The 17,469-nt window shown below is 42.5% G+C and overlaps 1 protein-coding gene across 2 annotated transcripts in view; it reads left to right on the top strand.

Annotated features, from left to right (window-relative positions):
* LOC137040921 (interphotoreceptor matrix proteoglycan 2) overlaps positions 1-17,469 on the top strand; it is a 35,393-nt gene that overhangs the window by 14,464 nt on the left and 3,460 nt on the right. Inside the window, exons 12-17 of one of the 2 annotated variants that reach the window (XM_067416743.1) lie at positions 582-998; positions 2,463-2,879; positions 3,497-4,074; positions 6,206-6,425; positions 13,158-13,368; positions 14,320-14,505. In XM_067416743.1, the coding sequence (XP_067272844.1) occupies positions 582-998; positions 2,463-2,879; positions 3,497-4,074; positions 6,206-6,425; positions 13,158-13,368; positions 14,320-14,505 (2,029 nt within the window). The remainder of the gene's footprint in view (positions 1-581; positions 999-2,462; positions 2,880-3,496; positions 4,075-6,205; positions 6,426-13,157; positions 13,369-14,319; positions 14,506-17,469) is intronic. The other variant, XM_067416744.1, reaches the window with a different exon arrangement.

The following is a 17,469-nucleotide window of genomic DNA, read 5'->3' as shown; positions in this document are numbered from 1 at the left end:
TAAACGTGAGGCTATATCTCTGCATATATTCTGATCAAACTTGGTGTGTGTGTTATGACAACCATGACCTGAGGCAATCTGCACAGTTTCAGCGCAGTGCCTGCTAGTGTTCAGGAGATATGAAAAATGGTTACCAAATTTTTTCATATTGGCCATTTTGAATTTTGACGTTAAATGCTATATTTTACGAACGCATTGGCGTATCGTTACGAAACTTGGTATGTGTCTCCGGCACCATGCCCTGACAAAACTCAAACTGTTTCGGGGCAGCGCCACCTTGTGGTCAAAAGGTCTAATGAAATTTACAAAAATAACTTTTGATTAAATTAGCTATGGCCCCAATAATTGCTGCTTGCAGCTTTATTTTAAATTTGATAGTGGATTTGAGACAGGATAAAGGAGACTAAAGGAGAATAAGATAGCTGAGTGCAGAAATGACAGGAGCTGTTTTAGGTGAAAGTCTTCTGCTACATCTATTCGAGGATGGGAGATTAAAGATTGCTGGACAATCATATTGATCCACAAAACTAACAATTTTCCACTTCACATGTAATTTCTAACCGGTCATTTTTTATTTCCAGAGGAAGAGACTAAGACAGAAGTTGTCTTTATAGGACAAGAGAAAGAAAACGCATCTCTGCCCATGGAGACGGTTGAAACTGAAACACATTTGACAACTGTTCCTGCAGACCTTGATCTTTTTAAAGTAGTCCTAACAGATGTATCGGTCGTTACTCCAACATCTTTGGAAAAGGATTATGATTCACCAACTGAAGACTTTGGGCTTGAAGTGGAAACCTCCAAACCTGAGGTTGTTGAGATACCAGATGTGGTTATAGAGGACCACACCTCAGAACCAGATGTGGCTGATGTTCACACAACTGTATCAACTGCCTTTGAATCTCTACCTGAAATGATCACAGAATCAGCTTCTAAGAAAGACGAGGACTTGCCATCTGCTGTTGGAGAAACTGAGGAGCCTCATCTGACAGATAGAGGTGAGAGAGAGCTATGCTGTGTGTGTTTCCACTGGATATATCCATATAGTTTCCAATCACAGATCTGATCAGAATCTTTCAGAGTCTTTAATTAGTGGCCAAGCACCGAAGGTGCAAAGGCACCTATTGTAACCAATGGCGTTCTATTATTCTTCTGTTTCTTCTTCTTCCGCTCTTGAGTCTATGGCAGCCTATAGAAACGCTTGCAGGAAAGTTACGAAATTCAGCACAATTATAGAGGACAGTCTGAACGGTCACCATAGCAAATTTAGAGTCTCTAACTCAATCCCTCTAGCGCCACCAACTGTCCAAAGTTTTAATTACGTCTGTGCTAATAACCTTTTTCCTCTGATTCCTAGGCTAAAGACGATTCGAGTCATTTTCCGTCATGGAAATTTTTTCGCCATTTTGAACTTTCTAAAAAAAAACTACTTTTTTTTAACTCCCCCTTGGCCGTTGCTCTGATTTTCACGAAATTGAACAAGATCATCTACAGACTATGCCAACAAAAAGTTATGGAATTATCCAGTAACAAACAAATTTCATGATGTGCCCGCCAAAATGAACGTGAGGCTATATCTCCGCAACACTTTAGCGTATTCTGATCAAACTTGGTGTGTGTTATGACAGCCATGACCTGAGGCAACCTGCACAGTTTTGGGGCAGTGCCACCTAGTGTTCAGGAGATATGAAAAATGTCTTCCCAATTTTCCCATATCAGCCATTTTGGGTATGTGTCTTCGGCACCATGCCCTGACAGCACTCATACAGTTTCGGGGCAGCGCCACCTTGTAGTCAAAAGTTATAATGAAATTTACAAAAATAACTTTTGATTAAATTAGCCTACTGTAATGAAACTTGGATCAACTTTAGATTCCTTGGGTCATGCCGAGAACACTGATACCAATTTTGCCATAGTCCGCAAAAGTTCTTAACCGCCATTTTGATTTTCTTCAAAAACCTACTTTTTCGAACTCCTCCTAGACTGTTTTTCACCAAATTTACATCAGATCATCTTCACACTGTGCCCAAAAAGTTATGGTTTTTGTGTTAATAGACAAAAGGAAAGTGATAAACCATTAAATCAAATTACTAGTGATTTATATTTGATTTTTCAGGCATTTTGTCTAAAATCTTAATGTTTTTATTTGCTCACTGTTGGCATTGGTCTGATACTCCTAGCCATGATAGCACGACTTGTCATGCCTTTGCACTTGGCCCCCGATAATTGCTGCTTGCAGCTTTATTTTAAATTTGATAGTGGATTTGAGACAGGATAAAGGAGACTAAAGGAGGATAAGATAGCTGAGTGCAGAAATGACAGGAGCTGTTTTAGGTGAAAGTCTTCTGCTACATCTATTCGAGGATGGGAGAATTAAGATTGCTGGACAATCATATTGATCCACAAAACTAACAATTTTCCACTTCACATGTAATTTCTAACCTGTCATTTTTTATTTCCAGAGGAAGAGACTAAGACAGAAGTTGTCTTTATAGGACAAGAGAAAGAAAACGCATCTTTGCCCATGGAGACGGTTGAAACTGAAACACATTTGACAACTGTTCCTGCAGACCTTGATCTTTTTAAAGTAGTCCTAACAGATGTATCGGTCGTTACTCCAACATCTTTGGAAAAGGATTATGATTCACCAACTGAAGACTTTGGGCTTGAAGTGGAAACCTCCAAACCCGAGGTTGTTGAGATACCAGATGTGGTTATAGAGGACCACACCTCAGAACCAGATGTGGCTGATGTTCACACAACTGTATCAACTGCCTTTGAATCTCTACCTGAAATGATCACAGAATTATCTTCTAAGAAAGACGAGGACTTGCCATCTGCTGTTGGAGAAACTGAGGAGCCTCATCTGACAGATAGAGGTGAGAGAGAGCTATGCTGTGTGTGTTTCCACTGGATATATCCATATAGTTTCCAAACACATATCTGATCAGAATCTTTCAGAGTCTTTAATTAGTGGCCAAGCACCGAAGGTGCAAAGGCACCGTATTGTAACCAATGACGCTCTGTTGTTCTTTCATTTCTTCTTCTTCTTACACTTTTGAGTCTATGGCAGCCTATAGAACCGCATGAGGGAAAGTTATGAAATTCAGCACAATGATAGAGGACAGTCTGAAAGTTTACCATAATCCCTCTAGTGCCACCAACTGTCCAAAGCGTCACTTACATTTGTGCTAATAACCTTTTTCCTCTGATTTCTTGGCCAAAGACGATTAGAGTCATTTTCCGTTAAGAAAAATATGAACACCATTTTGAACTTTCTAAAAAACAAAAACAACTTTTTCTAACTCCTCCTAGGCTATTGCTCTGATTTTCACGAAATTGAACTAAATCATCTACAGACTACGCCAACACAAAGTTATGGAATGATCCAATAAAACACAAACAAATTTGACGATGTGCCCGCCAAAATGAGCACGAGGCTATATCTCCGCAGTGCTTCACATGTAATTTCTAACCTCTATTTTTTATTTCCCAGAGGAAGAGACTAAGACAGAAGTTGTCTTTATAGGACAAGAGAAAGAAAACGCATCTCTGCCCATGGAGACGGTTGAAACTGAAACACATTTGACAACTGTTCCTGCAGACCTTGATCTTTTTAAAGCAGTCCTAACAGATGTATCGGTCGTTACTCCAACAGCTTTGGAAAAGGATTATGATTCACCAACTGCAAATGTACATTCAACTGTTGCCCAGGATGTTGTACTTAAAGTGACCGAAAATGACAAAGTGCTGAATGTGGAAACTGAGGACCCATTTATTCATTTAAAAGACCTAGCCACTGAGTTGGACCAAATCGATGTAGTAAGTACTGAGACCATTGACCTCTTGACTTACGACAATGGATATTCTTTTCCAAATGAAGGATTTCCCTTGGAGACGACAAGAACGCCATCGCTAACGTACTTCACAACTTCCTCGATGACCACAGCGAACAAAGGCAAAGAACTAATTGTGTTTTTCAGTTTGCGTGTCACAAACATGATGTTCTCTGATGATCTTTTCAATAAGAGCTCTACAGAATACCGGTCATTGGAAAACAGATTTGTTGAACTGGTAAGTGCAGCAGATTTCTGTTGATTGTCATGATGAACGGTAACATTTTACAGTGAGAGAACATGACTGTATAGTAAATGTATTTCTTCTCTGATTCCTTGGCTCAAAACAATTCGATGTTGTACCTATGGCAATTTTTCGTACTGAAAATTTTCCAGCCAAAAAAACTTCTTCGAAGTCCTCCTAGATGGTTTGTCTGTTTTTCATGACAATCCAATCAGATCATCTTCAGACCATGGTGGGAAAAAGTTATTAAAAGCTTCTTGATAAACCCAACCATTCTCGAATAACTTCCAAACGAATTTGACAAAGAACATGCCAAATTGAATGCCAGGCTATATTTCCCAGTGCTTTAACGTATTCAGACCAAACTTCGTACATTTTATCCCAAGCATGACCTGAGACTACATGCAGCGTTTCAACACAGTGCCTCCTACTGGTTATGAGATATGAAAAATGGCTTTTTGTGCATATAACTTCTGAACTGTTTGCCCAAAAATAATTAAATGAGTCTCTTCGTATTCAGTGCATCATGGCGAGTAAAATTCCCATATTGGCTATAGTAGAAGTCGGCCATTTTATTTTAAGAATGTATTAACATATCGTTATGAAACTCGGTATGTGTCATCGCCACCATATCCTGAAGGTACTGAAAAAGTTTAGAGAAAAAGTCACAATGCAATTTCCAAAAATGCTAATAACTTTCGATTAATTTTGACTATTCTAGTTAAACTGGTCTTGATCGATTCTTTGTGTCATGCTGAGAACAATGACACCAATTATTTGCTCGAGCATGAAAACTTTTATCCAAAATTATTTTTTACCAAATTTGGCTCAGATCATCTTCAGAGCATGCTGGCAAAAAATCTTTTTGATAGACCAAATCGATCTCAATGCTTTGGCATATTGACCTATTGAAGTTTTTATGTGTCATTGTCACTTCACACTGACCACAACATAATTCGATAACAGCGCCACCTATTGGTCAAAAGTGATAAGCAAATTAATGATATTACAGTGATTGTATTTTGATTTTTCAGCCATTTTGACTAAAATAATCTAAAAAAAACACATTTAATTGCTTATTGCTGAGGTTTTTTTTTCTGAAGCTCTCAGCCATGTTTGCATATCAAATTTTTTTTTTTGTGCTTGGCCCCCGATAATTGCTAGCCTGACGTGGTCATACTCAACTCTAGTCAGAATATGAGTCTGATGCTCCATTGGGCTGTGATTATGGGGCGTGTTTCAACCCAACCAGAAAAGACCTCGATTGGACAGACCTACAACCAATCAGAGCAACGAAGTGACGCATAATGTTAGTTGTCAAATGTCAACAGAGCTCAACTGAGCTGTGTTGCCAAGTCCACGTTTTTTTCCTCGGGTTGTTTTCTATGTAGCTGGCGGTTTTTGTTGTAAAAACTTGGCAACCCTGTCTGCACCCTGTCAAATAAACGATCTTTGCCGGTGTTGTAAAAAAATAAAAGACTTTAATGATACACAGAGTACTTCCCCAACATGATCATCATTTCTGAGAGAAATAGTGAAGGTGATACAGATACAAACAAGCTCTCCAATTAGGATTTGAACAAATATAACCCAAGCCCCTTTGACGTGATGATTACGTTACTGTTTATCATCTGTCCATCATCGTCTAAAGCCCGCCCTGATGATTTCATTGGTCAGAACAGTTTCTGTTTGGAGTTAATTACTCCTCTAAGGATCGAAGCCAGACCAAACCGCCCGACCTAAAAATTGTGTGGGCGGGGCTAAGTTCGGCTGGCATCCAGGCTAGATAATTGCTGCTTGCAGCTATATTTTTGTCCTATTTTTTTCATCTGTTCAACTATGATTACAGGAAACCACTTACTGAACTAACATGCAACATAGTTGGGTCATATCACAGTAATGTATAACATTGCAGCTTTATCCTAAGGTTTATCATTCATTACGTACTCTTTACATGCCTTATTTTAATATCATAAGGCAGTATACTGTTTATACTTTACAGTATTGTAGATTCTTTTAAAGGTTAACGCTTAGGCTAATAGAAGCCAACTCCTGTAATTGTCCAGTGATTTTTGTGTGTGTTGTGAACATTCATAAATGATGCTTTTGTTTCCTCTGTGCACAGCTACTCCCATATCTACAGTCTAACCTAACAGGTTTTAAGCAGTTAGAGATCCTAAACTTCAGAAATGGAAGTGTGGTGGTCAACAGCAAGGTGAAATTTGCCAAGTCTGTGCCGTACAACATTACTGAGGCTGTCCAGCATGTCTTGGAGGAGTTTTGTGATGCTGCAGCCCATCGTTTGGACATAAGGATTGACAGCCATTCCCTAGACATAGAGCCAGGTAAGAGTCTTGCCTGGTAAGCATACATTACTATTGATATCAAACTGGATCAGTCTGTCTGGAAGGAATAAACATATGGCCTCACTTTATATTAGGTGGCCTTAAGTACTATGTACTTACATCAAAAAATAAGTACAATGTACTTACTTTGTTCAAATTGTATTTCAAAACACCTTTGCTGATATTACGGTGGGATACAGGTAGAGTTAGGGACAGGTGTGGTGGTGTGGGTCAGTTTAAGGGTAGAGTTAGGGTCAGGTGTGGTGGTGTGGGTCAGTTTAAGGGTAGAGTTAGGGTCAGGTGTGGTGGTGTGGGTCAGTTTAAGGGTAGAGTTAGGGTCAGGTGAGGTGGTGTGGGTCAGTTTAAGGGTAGAGTTAGGGTCAGGTGAGGTGGTGTGGGTCAGTTTAAGGGTAGAGTTAGGGTCAGGTGTGGTGGTGTGGGTCAGTTTAAGGGTAGAGTTAGGGACAGGTGTGGGTCAGTTTAAGGGTAGAGTTAGGGTCAGGTGTGGTGATGTGGGTCAGTTTAAGGGTAGAGTTAGGGTCAGGTGTGGTGGTGTGGGTCAGTTTAAGGGTAGAGTTAGGGACAGGTGTGGTGGTGTGGGTCAGTTTAAGGGTAAAGTTAGGGACAGGTGTGGTGGTGTGGGTCAGTTTAAGGGTAGAGTTAGGGACAGGTGTGGTGGTGTGGGTCAGTTTAAGGGTAGAGTTAGGGTCAGGTGTGGTGGTGTGGGTCAGTTTAAGGGTAGAGTTAGGGTCAGGTGAGGTGGTGTGGGTCAGTTTAAGTTTAAGGGTAGAGTTAGGGACAGGTGAGGTGGTGTGGGTCAGTTTAAGGGTAGAGTTAGGGACAGGTGTGGTGGTGTGGGTCAGTTTAAGGGTAGAGTTAGGGTCAGGTGTGGTGGTGTGGGTCAGTTTAAGGGTAGAGTTAGGGACAGGTGTGGTGGTGTGGGTCAGTTTAAGGGTAGAGTTAGGGTCAGGTGAGGTGGTGTGGGTCAGTTTAAGGGTAGAGTTAGGGTCAGGTGTGGTGGTGTGGGTCAGTTTAAGGGTAGAGTTAGGGTCAGGTGTGGTGGTGTGGGTCAGTTTAAGGGTAGAGTTAGGGTCAGGTGAGGTGGTGTGGGTCAGTTTAAGGGTAGAGTTAGGGTCAGGTGAGGTGGTGTGGGTCAGTTTAAGGGTAGAGTTAGGGACAGGTGTGGTGGTGTGGGTCAGTTTAAGGGTAGAGTTAGGGACAGGTGTGGTGGTGTGGGTCAGTTTAAGGGTAGAGTTAGGGTCAGGTGTGGTGGTGTGGGTCAGTTTAAGGGTATGGTTAGGGTCAGGTGAGGTGGTGTGGGTCAGTTTAAGGGTAGAGTTAGGGTCAGGTGAGGTGGTGTGGGTCAGTTTAAGGGTATGGTTAGGGATAGGTGTGGTGGTGTGGGTCAGTTTAAGGGTAGAGTTAGGGTCAGGTGTGGTGGTGTGGGTCAGTTTAAGGGTAGAGTTAGGGACAGGTGTGGTGGTGTGGGTCAGTTTAAGGGTAGAGTTAGGGTCAGGTGTGGTGGTGTGGGTCAGTTTAAGGGTAGAGTTAGGGACAGGTGAGGTGGTGTGGGTCAGTTTAAGGGTAGAGTTAGGGACAGGTGTGGTGGTGTGGGTCAGTTTAAGGGTAGAGTTAGGGACAGGTGTGGTGGTGTGGGTCAGTTTAAGGGTAGAGTTAGGGACAGGTGTGGTGGTGTGGGTCAGTTTAAGGGTAGAGTTAGGGACAGGTGTGCTGGTGTGGGTCAGTTTAAGGGTAAAGTTAGGGTCAGGTGTGGTGGTGTGGGTCAGTTTAAGGGTAAAGTTAGGGTCAGGTGTGGTGGTGTGGGTCAGTTTAAGGGTAAAGTTAGGGTCAGGTGTGGTGGTGTGGGTCAGTTTAAGGGTAGAGTTAGGGTCAGGTGTGGTGGTGTGGGTCAGTTTAAGGGTAGAGTTAGGGTCAGGTGTGGTGGTGTGGGTCAGTTTAAGGGTAGAGTTAGGGTCAGGTGTGGTGGTGTGGGTCAGTTTAAGGGTAGAGTTAGGGACAGGTGTGGTGGTGTGGGTCAGTTTAAGGGTAGAGTTAGGGTCAGGTGAGGTGGTGTGGGTCAGTTTAAGGGTAAAGTTAGGGTCAGGTGTGGTGGTGTGGGTCAGTTTAAGGGTAGAGTTAGGGTCAGGTGTGGTGGTGTGGGTCAGTTTAAGGGTAGAGTTAGGGACAGGTGAGGTGGTGTGGGTCAGTTTAAGGGTAGAGTTAGGGTCAGGTGTGGTGGTGTGGGTCAGTTTAAGGGTAAAGTTAGGGTCAGGTGTGGTGGTGTGGGTCAGTTTAAGGGTAGAGTTAGGGACAGGTGAGGTGGTGTGGGTCAGTTTAAGGGTAGAGTTAGGGTCAGGTGTGGTGGAGTGGGTCAGTTTAAGGGTAGAGTTAGTGACAGGTGTGGTGGTGTGGGTCAGTTTAAGGGTAAAGTTAGGGTCAGGTGTGGTGGTGTGGGTCAGTTTAAGGGTAGAGTTAGTGACAGGTGTGGTGGTGTGGGTCAGTTTAAGGGTAGAGTTAGGGTCAGGTGTGGTGGTGTGGGTCAGTTTAAGGGTAGAGTTAGGGTCAGGTGTGGTGGTGTGGGTCAGTTTAAGGGTAGAGTTAGGGTCAGGTGTGGTGGTGTGGGTCAGTTTAGGGGTAAAGTTAGGGTCAGGTGTGGTGGTGTGGGTCAGTTTAAGGGTAGAGTTAGGGTCAGGTGTGGTGGTGTGGGTCAGTTTAAGGGTAGAGTTAGGGTCAGGTGTGGTGGTGTGGGTCAGTTTAAGGGTAAAGTTAGGGTCAGGTGTGGTGGTGTGGGTCAGTTTAAGGGTAGAGTTAGGGTCAGGTGTGGTGGTGTGGGTCAGTTTAAGGGTAGAGTTAGGGACAGGTGTGGTGGTGTGGGTCAGTTTAAGGGTAGAGTTAGGGTCAGGTGTGGTGGTGTGGGTCAGTTTAAGGGTAGAGTTAGGGTCAGGTGAGGTGGTGTGGGTCAGTTTAAGGGTAGAGTTAGGGTCAGGTGTGGTGGTGTGGGTCAGTTTAAGGGTAGAGTTAGGGTCAGGTGTGGTGGTGTGGGTCAGTTTAAGGGTAGAGTTAGGGTCAGGTGTGGTGGTGTGGGTCAGTTTAAGGGTAGAGTTAGGGTCAGGTGTGGTGGTGTGGGTCAGTTTAAGGGTAGAGTTAGGGTCAGGTGTGGTGGTGTGGGTCAGTTTAAGGGTAGAGTTAGGGTCAGGTGTGGTGGTGTGGGTCAGTTTAGGGGTAAAGTTAGGGTCAGGTGAGGTGGTGTGGGTCAGTTTAAGTTTAAGGGTAGAGTTAGGGACAGGTGAGGTGGTGTGGGTCAGTTTAAGGGTAGAGTTAGGGACAGGTGTGGTGGTGTGGGTCAGTTTAAGGGTAGAGTTAGGGTCAGGTGTGGTGGTGTGGGTCAGTTTAAGGGTAGAGTTAGGGACAGGTGTGGTGGTGTGGGTCAGTTTAAGGGTAGAGTTAGGGTCAGGTGTGGTGGTGTGGGTCAGTTTAAGGGTAGAGTTAGGGACAGGTGTGGTGGTGTGGGTCAGTTTAAGGGTAGAGTTAGGGTCAGGTGTGGTGGTGTGGGTCAGTTTAAGGGTAGAGTTAGGGACAGGTGTGGTGGTGTGGGTCAGTTTAAGGGTAGAGTTAGGGTCAGGTGAGGTGGTGTGGGTCAGTTTAAGGGTAGAGTTAGGGTCAGGTGTGGTGGTGTGGGTCAGTTTAAGGGTAGAGTTAGGGTCAGGTGTGGTGGTGTGGGTCAGTTTAAGGGTAGAGTTAGGGTCAGGTGAGGTGGTGTGGGTCAGTTTAAGGGTAGAGTTAGGGTCAGGTGAGGTGGTGTGGGTCAGTTTAAGGGTAGAGTTAGGGACAGGTGTGGTGGTGTGGGTCAGTTTAAGGGTAGAGTTAGGGACAGGTGTGGTGGTGTGGGTCAGTTTAAGGGTAGAGTTAGGGTCAGGTGTGGTGGTGTGGGTCAGTTTAAGGGTATGGTTAGGGTCAGGTGAGGTGGTGTGGGTCAGTTTAAGGGTAGAGTTAGGGTCAGGTGAGGTGGTGTGGGTCAGTTTAAGGGTATGGTTAGGGATAGGTGTGGTGGTGTGGGTCAGTTTAAGGGTAGAGTTAGGGTCAGGTGTGGTGGTGTGGGTCAGTTTAAGGGTAGAGTTAGGGACAGGTGTGGTGGTGTGGGTCAGTTTAAGGGTAGAGTTAGGGTCAGGTGTGGTGGTGTGGGTCAGTTTAAGGGTAGAGTTAGGGACAGGTGAGGTGGTGTGGGTCAGTTTAAGGGTAGAGTTAGGGACAGGTGTGGTGGTGTGGGTCAGTTTAAGGGTAGAGTTAGGGACAGGTGTGGTGGTGTGGGTCAGTTTAAGGGTAGAGTTAGGGACAGGTGTGGTGGTGTGGGTCAGTTTAAGGGTAGAGTTAGGGACAGGTGTGCTGGTGTGGGTCAGTTTAAGGGTAAAGTTAGGGTCAGGTGTGGTGGTGTGGGTCAGTTTAAGGGTAAAGTTAGGGTCAGGTGTGGTGGTGTGGGTCAGTTTAAGGGTAAAGTTAGGGTCAGGTGTGGTGGTGTGGGTCAGTTTAAGGGTAGAGTTAGGGTCAGGTGTGGTGGTGTGGGTCAGTTTAAGGGTAGAGTTAGGGTCAGGTGTGGTGGTGTGGGTCAGTTTAAGGGTAGAGTTAGGGTCAGGTGTGGTGGTGTGGGTCAGTTTAAGGGTAGAGTTAGGGACAGGTGTGGTGGTGTGGGTCAGTTTAAGGGTAGAGTTAGGGTCAGGTGAGGTGGTGTGGGTCAGTTTAAGGGTAAAGTTAGGGTCAGGTGTGGTGGTGTGGGTCAGTTTAAGGGTAGAGTTAGGGTCAGGTGTGGTGGTGTGGGTCAGTTTAAGGGTAGAGTTAGGGACAGGTGAGGTGGTGTGGGTCAGTTTAAGGGTAGAGTTAGGGTCAGGTGTGGTGGTGTGGGTCAGTTTAAGGGTAAAGTTAGGGTCAGGTGTGGTGGTGTGGGTCAGTTTAAGGGTAGAGTTAGGGACAGGTGAGGTGGTGTGGGTCAGTTTAAGGGTAGAGTTAGGGTCAGGTGTGGTGGAGTGGGTCAGTTTAAGGGTAGAGTTAGTGACAGGTGTGGTGGTGTGGGTCAGTTTAAGGGTAAAGTTAGGGTCAGGTGTGGTGGTGTGGGTCAGTTTAAGGGTAGAGTTAGTGACAGGTGTGGTGGTGTGGGTCAGTTTAAGGGTAGAGTTAGGGTCAGGTGTGGTGGTGTGGGTCAGTTTAAGGGTAGAGTTAGGGTCAGGTGTGGTGGTGTGGGTCAGTTTAAGGGTAGAGTTAGGGTCAGGTGTGGTGGTGTGGGTCAGTTTAGGGGTAAAGTTAGGGTCAGGTGTGGTGGTGTGGGTCAGTTTAAGGGTAGAGTTAGGGTCAGGTGTGGTGGTGTGGGTCAGTTTAAGGGTAGAGTTAGGGTCAGGTGTGGTGGTGTGGGTCAGTTTAAGGGTAAAGTTAGGGTCAGGTGTGGTGGTGTGGGTCAGTTTAAGGGTAGAGTTAGGGTCAGGTGTGGTGGTGTGGGTCAGTTTAAGGGTAGAGTTAGGGTCAGGTGAGGTGGTGTGGGTCAGTTTAAGGGTAGAGTTAGGGTCAGGTGTGGTGGTGTGGGTCAGTTTAAGGGTAGAGTTAGGGTCAGGTGAGGTGGTGTGGGTCAGTTTAAGGGTAGAGTTAGGGTCAGGTGTGGTGGTGTGGGTCAGTTTAAGGGTAGAGTTAGGGTCAGGTGTGGTGGTGTGGGTCAGTTTAAGGGTAGAGTTAGGGTCAGGTGTGGTGGTGTGGGTCAGTTTAAGGGTAGAGTTAGGGTCAGGTGTGGTGGTGTGGGTCAGTTTAAGGGTAGAGTTAGGGTCAGGTGTGGTGGTGTGGGTCAGTTTAAGGGTAGAGTTAGGGTCAGGTGTGGTGGTGTGGGTCAGTTTAAGGGTAGAGTTAGGGTCAGGTGTAGTGGTGTGGGTCAGTTTAAGGGTAGAGTTAGGGTCAGGTGTGGTGGTGTGGGTCAGTTTAAGGGTAGAGTTAGGGACAGGTGTGGTGGTGTGGGTCAGTTTAAGGGTAGAGTTAGGGACAGGTGTGGTGGTGTGGGTCAGTTTAAGGGTAGAGTTAGGGTCAGGTGTGGTGGTGTGGGTCAGTTTAAGGGTAAAGTTAGGGACAGGTGTGGTGGTGTGGGTCAGTTTAAGGGTAAAGTTAGGGACAGGTGAGGTGGTGTGGGTCAGTTTAAGGGTAGAGTTAGGGACAGGTGTGGTGGTGTGGGTCAGTTTAAGGGTAGAGTTAGGGACAGGTGTGGTGGTGTGGGTCAGTTTAAGGGTAGAGTTAGGGTCAGGTGTGGTGGTGTGGGTCAGTTTAAGGGTAGAGTTAGGGACAGGTGAGGTGGTGTGGGTCAGTTTAAGGGTAGAGTTAGGGACAGGTGTGGTGGTGTGGGTCAGTTTAAGGGTAGAGTTAGGGACAGGTGTGGTGGTGTGGGTCAGTTTAAGGGTAGAGTTAGGGTCAGGTGTGGTGGTGTGGGTCAGTTTAAGGGTATGGTTAGGTGTAAGGGAAGTGACAACTGTGTAATTACAAATGTAACTACAAAAATTAATTACAGACGTAATTACATGCAGGTATTTTTAAAATGTAAGTACAATGTAAAAACATGTATGTACACAATAAGTGCATTGTATCAAATGATTTATTAAAACGTTAGTACATAGTAGTTAAGGCCACCTAATATAAAGTGGGTCCCATAATTTCTCACAGAAGGTCAAGAGTTGCTACAAAACGAGAGTCCAATTTGTTCTTTTGTTTTAGCTGATCAAGGTGACCCTTGCAAGTTTCTTGCCTGCAACGAGTTTTCGAAATGCGTGGTGAACCTCTGGACAAAGGAAGCACAATGTTTATGTGACCCAGGCTACGTAACGCTGGATGGCCTGCCATGTCAGAGCCTCTGTGCGGTCCAGCCGGATTTCTGTCTCAATGGAGGAGAGTGTGAGATTGTACCAGGGCACGGTGCCGCTTGCAGGTACCTCGGCGAACTATTACATATAGAACAGTTAAATTCTACAATATAAATATAACTCAATTGTGTCACAGAATAAAATCAAGTTTCTAACTTTTTATGCTACACTGTAAAAAATATTGTTGGTTTAACTTTAAAAAGTAAGTAACCTGGTTGCCTTAAATTTTTGAGTTCATTGAAATTAAATTTGAGTTGATACAATAAAGGGAATTGGTTTAATAAATAGAAACTCACAATGTTATTGTTTTTTTAACCACATTTGATAAATCATTAAAATAGCACTATTTGGCATGTTTCACTGCATCATCACAAATAAAACACAAACAATTACCCAATATGCTTACAAAATCTTTTAATAATATTTTAATAAAGGTTGTCGAATCTCAACCTTAATTGTATTAACTCAAACTCAACTCAAAATTATTTAAAAAATAAGTTACCTGGTTGCCTTAATTTTGAGTTCATTGAAATTAAAAATTTGTGTTAATACAATTAACATTTTTGGGAATCGACAACCTTTATTCAAATATTATTAAAAGATTTTGTAAGCATATTGGGTAATTGTGTTTTATTTGTGTTTATGCAGTGAAACATGCCAAATTGTGCTATTTTTATGATTTATCACATTTTGTTATGTGGTTCAGATACAATAATATTGTGAGTTTCTATTTATTAAACCAATTCCCATCATTGTATCAACTCAAATTTTTAATTTCAATGAACTCAATTTTAAGGCAACTAGGTAACTTATTTTTTAACTTAAGTGTAGCTAACTTGTTTTTAGTGGGTCATTTTTGCCAGCACTCCAGTAGGTTTGCTTATGTTTTGTGGTAACTACTTTTTAAAAAAATGAATACGTAAGCTCAGTGATGCTGCTGTATAGCTGTGAAGGATATTTTTTAAGGATAAACCCTCTATTGTACATGTTCTAACTGTCTTTCTCGACCCTTTTAGATGTCCTGTAGGTAAATTCTGGCATTTTATCGGGGAGAGATGTGCAGAGCTGATCTCCGTGCCACTAGACCCCTTTCTTTCCCTAGTGTGCCTCGTGGGGGCGCTCACCTTTCTTTATACCATCATTTCTCTCTTGTTATCTATGTGCAGGATATGTGTACGGACCAGAAAGACACTAACTCTAGTGTAAGCAGGTCTTTTTTCGTCAGATTTTCAGACTTTTTTTGCAGTTAAAGCATTTGTTGTGTTAAAGGGGTGGTAAAACACATTCTTTCGAAGGCTTGATTGTGTTTGCGTGGTGCACTGTAACATGTTCATGCTTCGTTTTTAAAAAATTGCATTATTTTTCATACATTTTACCATTATTGTACACTGCTCTGTCTCTTTTTGTAAAAACGGTCTGATGGTTTCCTGGTTCTATGAAGCCAGTCCCTTAAAAATATGCAATGGGCTCAGATTGGTTAGCTGGCCCAGCTGTGTTGTGATTGGCTAACCACCTAGCACACTCCAGCCTACTCTTCTCCACAGCAATAAAAAATGGCCTCGCCCCTTTATTCAATATTCTCGGAGGAGGGGTTTTATGTAAATATTGAACTTGCTGATGCCAGCGAGTCTGGAGGAAAAGGCTGTAGTTCTTACCGGCCGTTTGTCCTTAGAAATGAATATTCTTTAAAAGCAAATATCTCCCTTTGCATTAAACTTTGAACGTTGTAACTTTGCAGATGTTGTTTATGCTCAAACATTACACACTAGCTAAAGTTAGAAAAGTGAAATTGTGTTTTACCACTCCTTTATAGATACTACAGACAAGACATACAATTAAATATATCTTTGGAATTTTTACTAGACGAAGAGATATACAAATATAAGCAACATACCAAATGCAAATTTGTCAGTCAGTATTATTTCAGTAAAACTTAGGGTTCAATTTTCACTGTTCATAATTTTCAGTCACGTGACTGTCGCAAGGGCAAAACCGCCATTGAACTCCAGCACAAACCTGTCAAATTTCCATCTTAAAACAAAAATATGTGAACAAGATGCACATTTTGGGCACTTATGATCCATATACAGCTCCTGCCGCAGTATTTTAATCACTAAAAACAGCGGGACGCTTTTAAAACGCTAAACTTGATAAACACTACAGGGTGAGTTACACCAATAAGGATTACATTAAGTAAAGTTTAACGCTAATCTAGGATAAGAGTTGTTGCACCACTAAATTTAAAAAAAGTTTAATTATGCAGTAAAACCGTTATAGAGCTGATCAAGCAGCAGGCGGAGGGTTAAAGAATCCTTATCAGTGTGACCCCTAAAGTGCCGTAATGGACTAAAACAGTGATATTAACAGAACAAAATCAGTTTACACCTTTGATGCAGTGAGTAAATGAGCTAAGATAGTGAATGCAATACGTTTATCAGAATGGGTTTTGATGGGAAAACACCTCACGAGAAACCTTTTAATATGCTGTGTTCATTTGCTTTCCTGCACAAAGTGTGCAACATCAATAAGACGTATATTGATTTTGGTATTTTAATATCACTGTCTTGCTGCATTAATACTGACTACAAACCTGGCAATGGCGGAAAGCCTGTTTTGCCCTACAGGGTTCCTATAAGCATGACATCACGTGAAAACTATATGAATTAACTAGTTGCTTATTAGCATATAGGATATTGACTAATTATTAGTACTTATAAAGCTCATATGAATGCCTTATTCTGGATCCCTTAATCAAGCCCAATAGCTAAACTTAACAACTACCCACTAACTATTAATAAGAAGATATTAGGAGTTTACTAAGGCAAAAGTTGTAGAGAATTGGACCCTAATCTAAAGTGTGACCTTTTTTTCTTATGTTAGAAATGTTCCAAGTTCTGCAGTTTGTAAGAACAAATAAAAAATTGTTGTGTTTTTGAGTTCAATGCTAACCGCACAGTTTTTGTCTGTATTTGCAAACTACGAGATTAAATTCCTTTAATAACATTGCTGTGAAAGCATATGCATTAATTTGATGTGTCTTATATAATATCTTTCTTAAGCTAATTAGAAATACAAGTTATTTACAATTTGTTTTTAAAATTCATATCTTTACTAGATATTCTTGGTCATTCTGTTCTAAATCTATTTATAAACAAAAAAAATTTAATCCTCATTAGATATACATTACATATACATCTCATTTTGTGCCTTTTATCTGTGGAATAGTATCTTTTCATTGACTGAAAAATCAGACGTTTCTTCAGGAGAACACAAATGAAGATTTTTAACTCAACCGTTGCTCGTATAATGCATGTCAATGGGGTGTATTTCTATGAGAGTAAAAAACACACACACATACGAATCCATATTAAACCCTGCGGCTCGTGGCGACACATTGATGTCTTAAGACATGAAACCATCGCTTTCTGAGAGAAACAACAGTATTTATATAATTTTATATCTCAAATACAACACTATGTCCAACAGCCGCAAGAGATGCCATCACTCCCGCTGGATGAGGTCAAATGTACACGATATGGCGTACGATACGCGCAAGACATCACTTCCACTGCTTGCATCCCATTGAGTAACGCCTTCATCGTGTACATTTGACCTCATCCAGCGGGAGTGATGGCATCTCTTGCGGCTGTTGGACATAGTGTTGTATTTGAGATATAAAATTATATAAATACTGTTGTGTTTCTCTCAGAAAGCGATGGTTTCATGTCTTAAGACATCAATGTGTCTCCACGAGCCGCAGGGTTTAATATGGATTCGTATGTGTGTGTGTTTTTTACTCTCATAGAAATACACCCCATTGACATGCATTATACGAGCAACGGTTGAGTTAAAAATCTTCATTTGTGTTCTCCTGAAGAAACAAACACACCTACATCTCGGACGCCCTGGGGGTCAGCAGATAAACATCACACGCTCATTTTTGGGTCAACTATCCCTTTAACTTACAGACTCCATTTAATCTTTTGCACACACTTTCAGCTCTATGAAGGCTATTTTTGGTCTTTATTGATAAATAACTTTATCCTTAGTTTGAAAATCTCTTACATTTACAGCGTTAGATCTTTTAAAAAATGTTAGGAGATTGCTAGGTCATTGAACAGTGTCCTACGGCTCAAAATGACAAAAGTATTTCTTCCCTTCAGAAG

The sequence above is a fragment of the Pseudorasbora parva genome, chromosome 15 (assembly GCF_024679245.1).
Source record: "Pseudorasbora parva isolate DD20220531a chromosome 15, ASM2467924v1, whole genome shotgun sequence".
Classification (NCBI taxonomy): Eukaryota; Metazoa; Chordata; class Actinopteri; order Cypriniformes; family Gobionidae; genus Pseudorasbora; species Pseudorasbora parva.
Note: the sequence above shows the minus strand (reverse complement) of the source record. Positions and strands in the feature narration are given on the sequence as shown.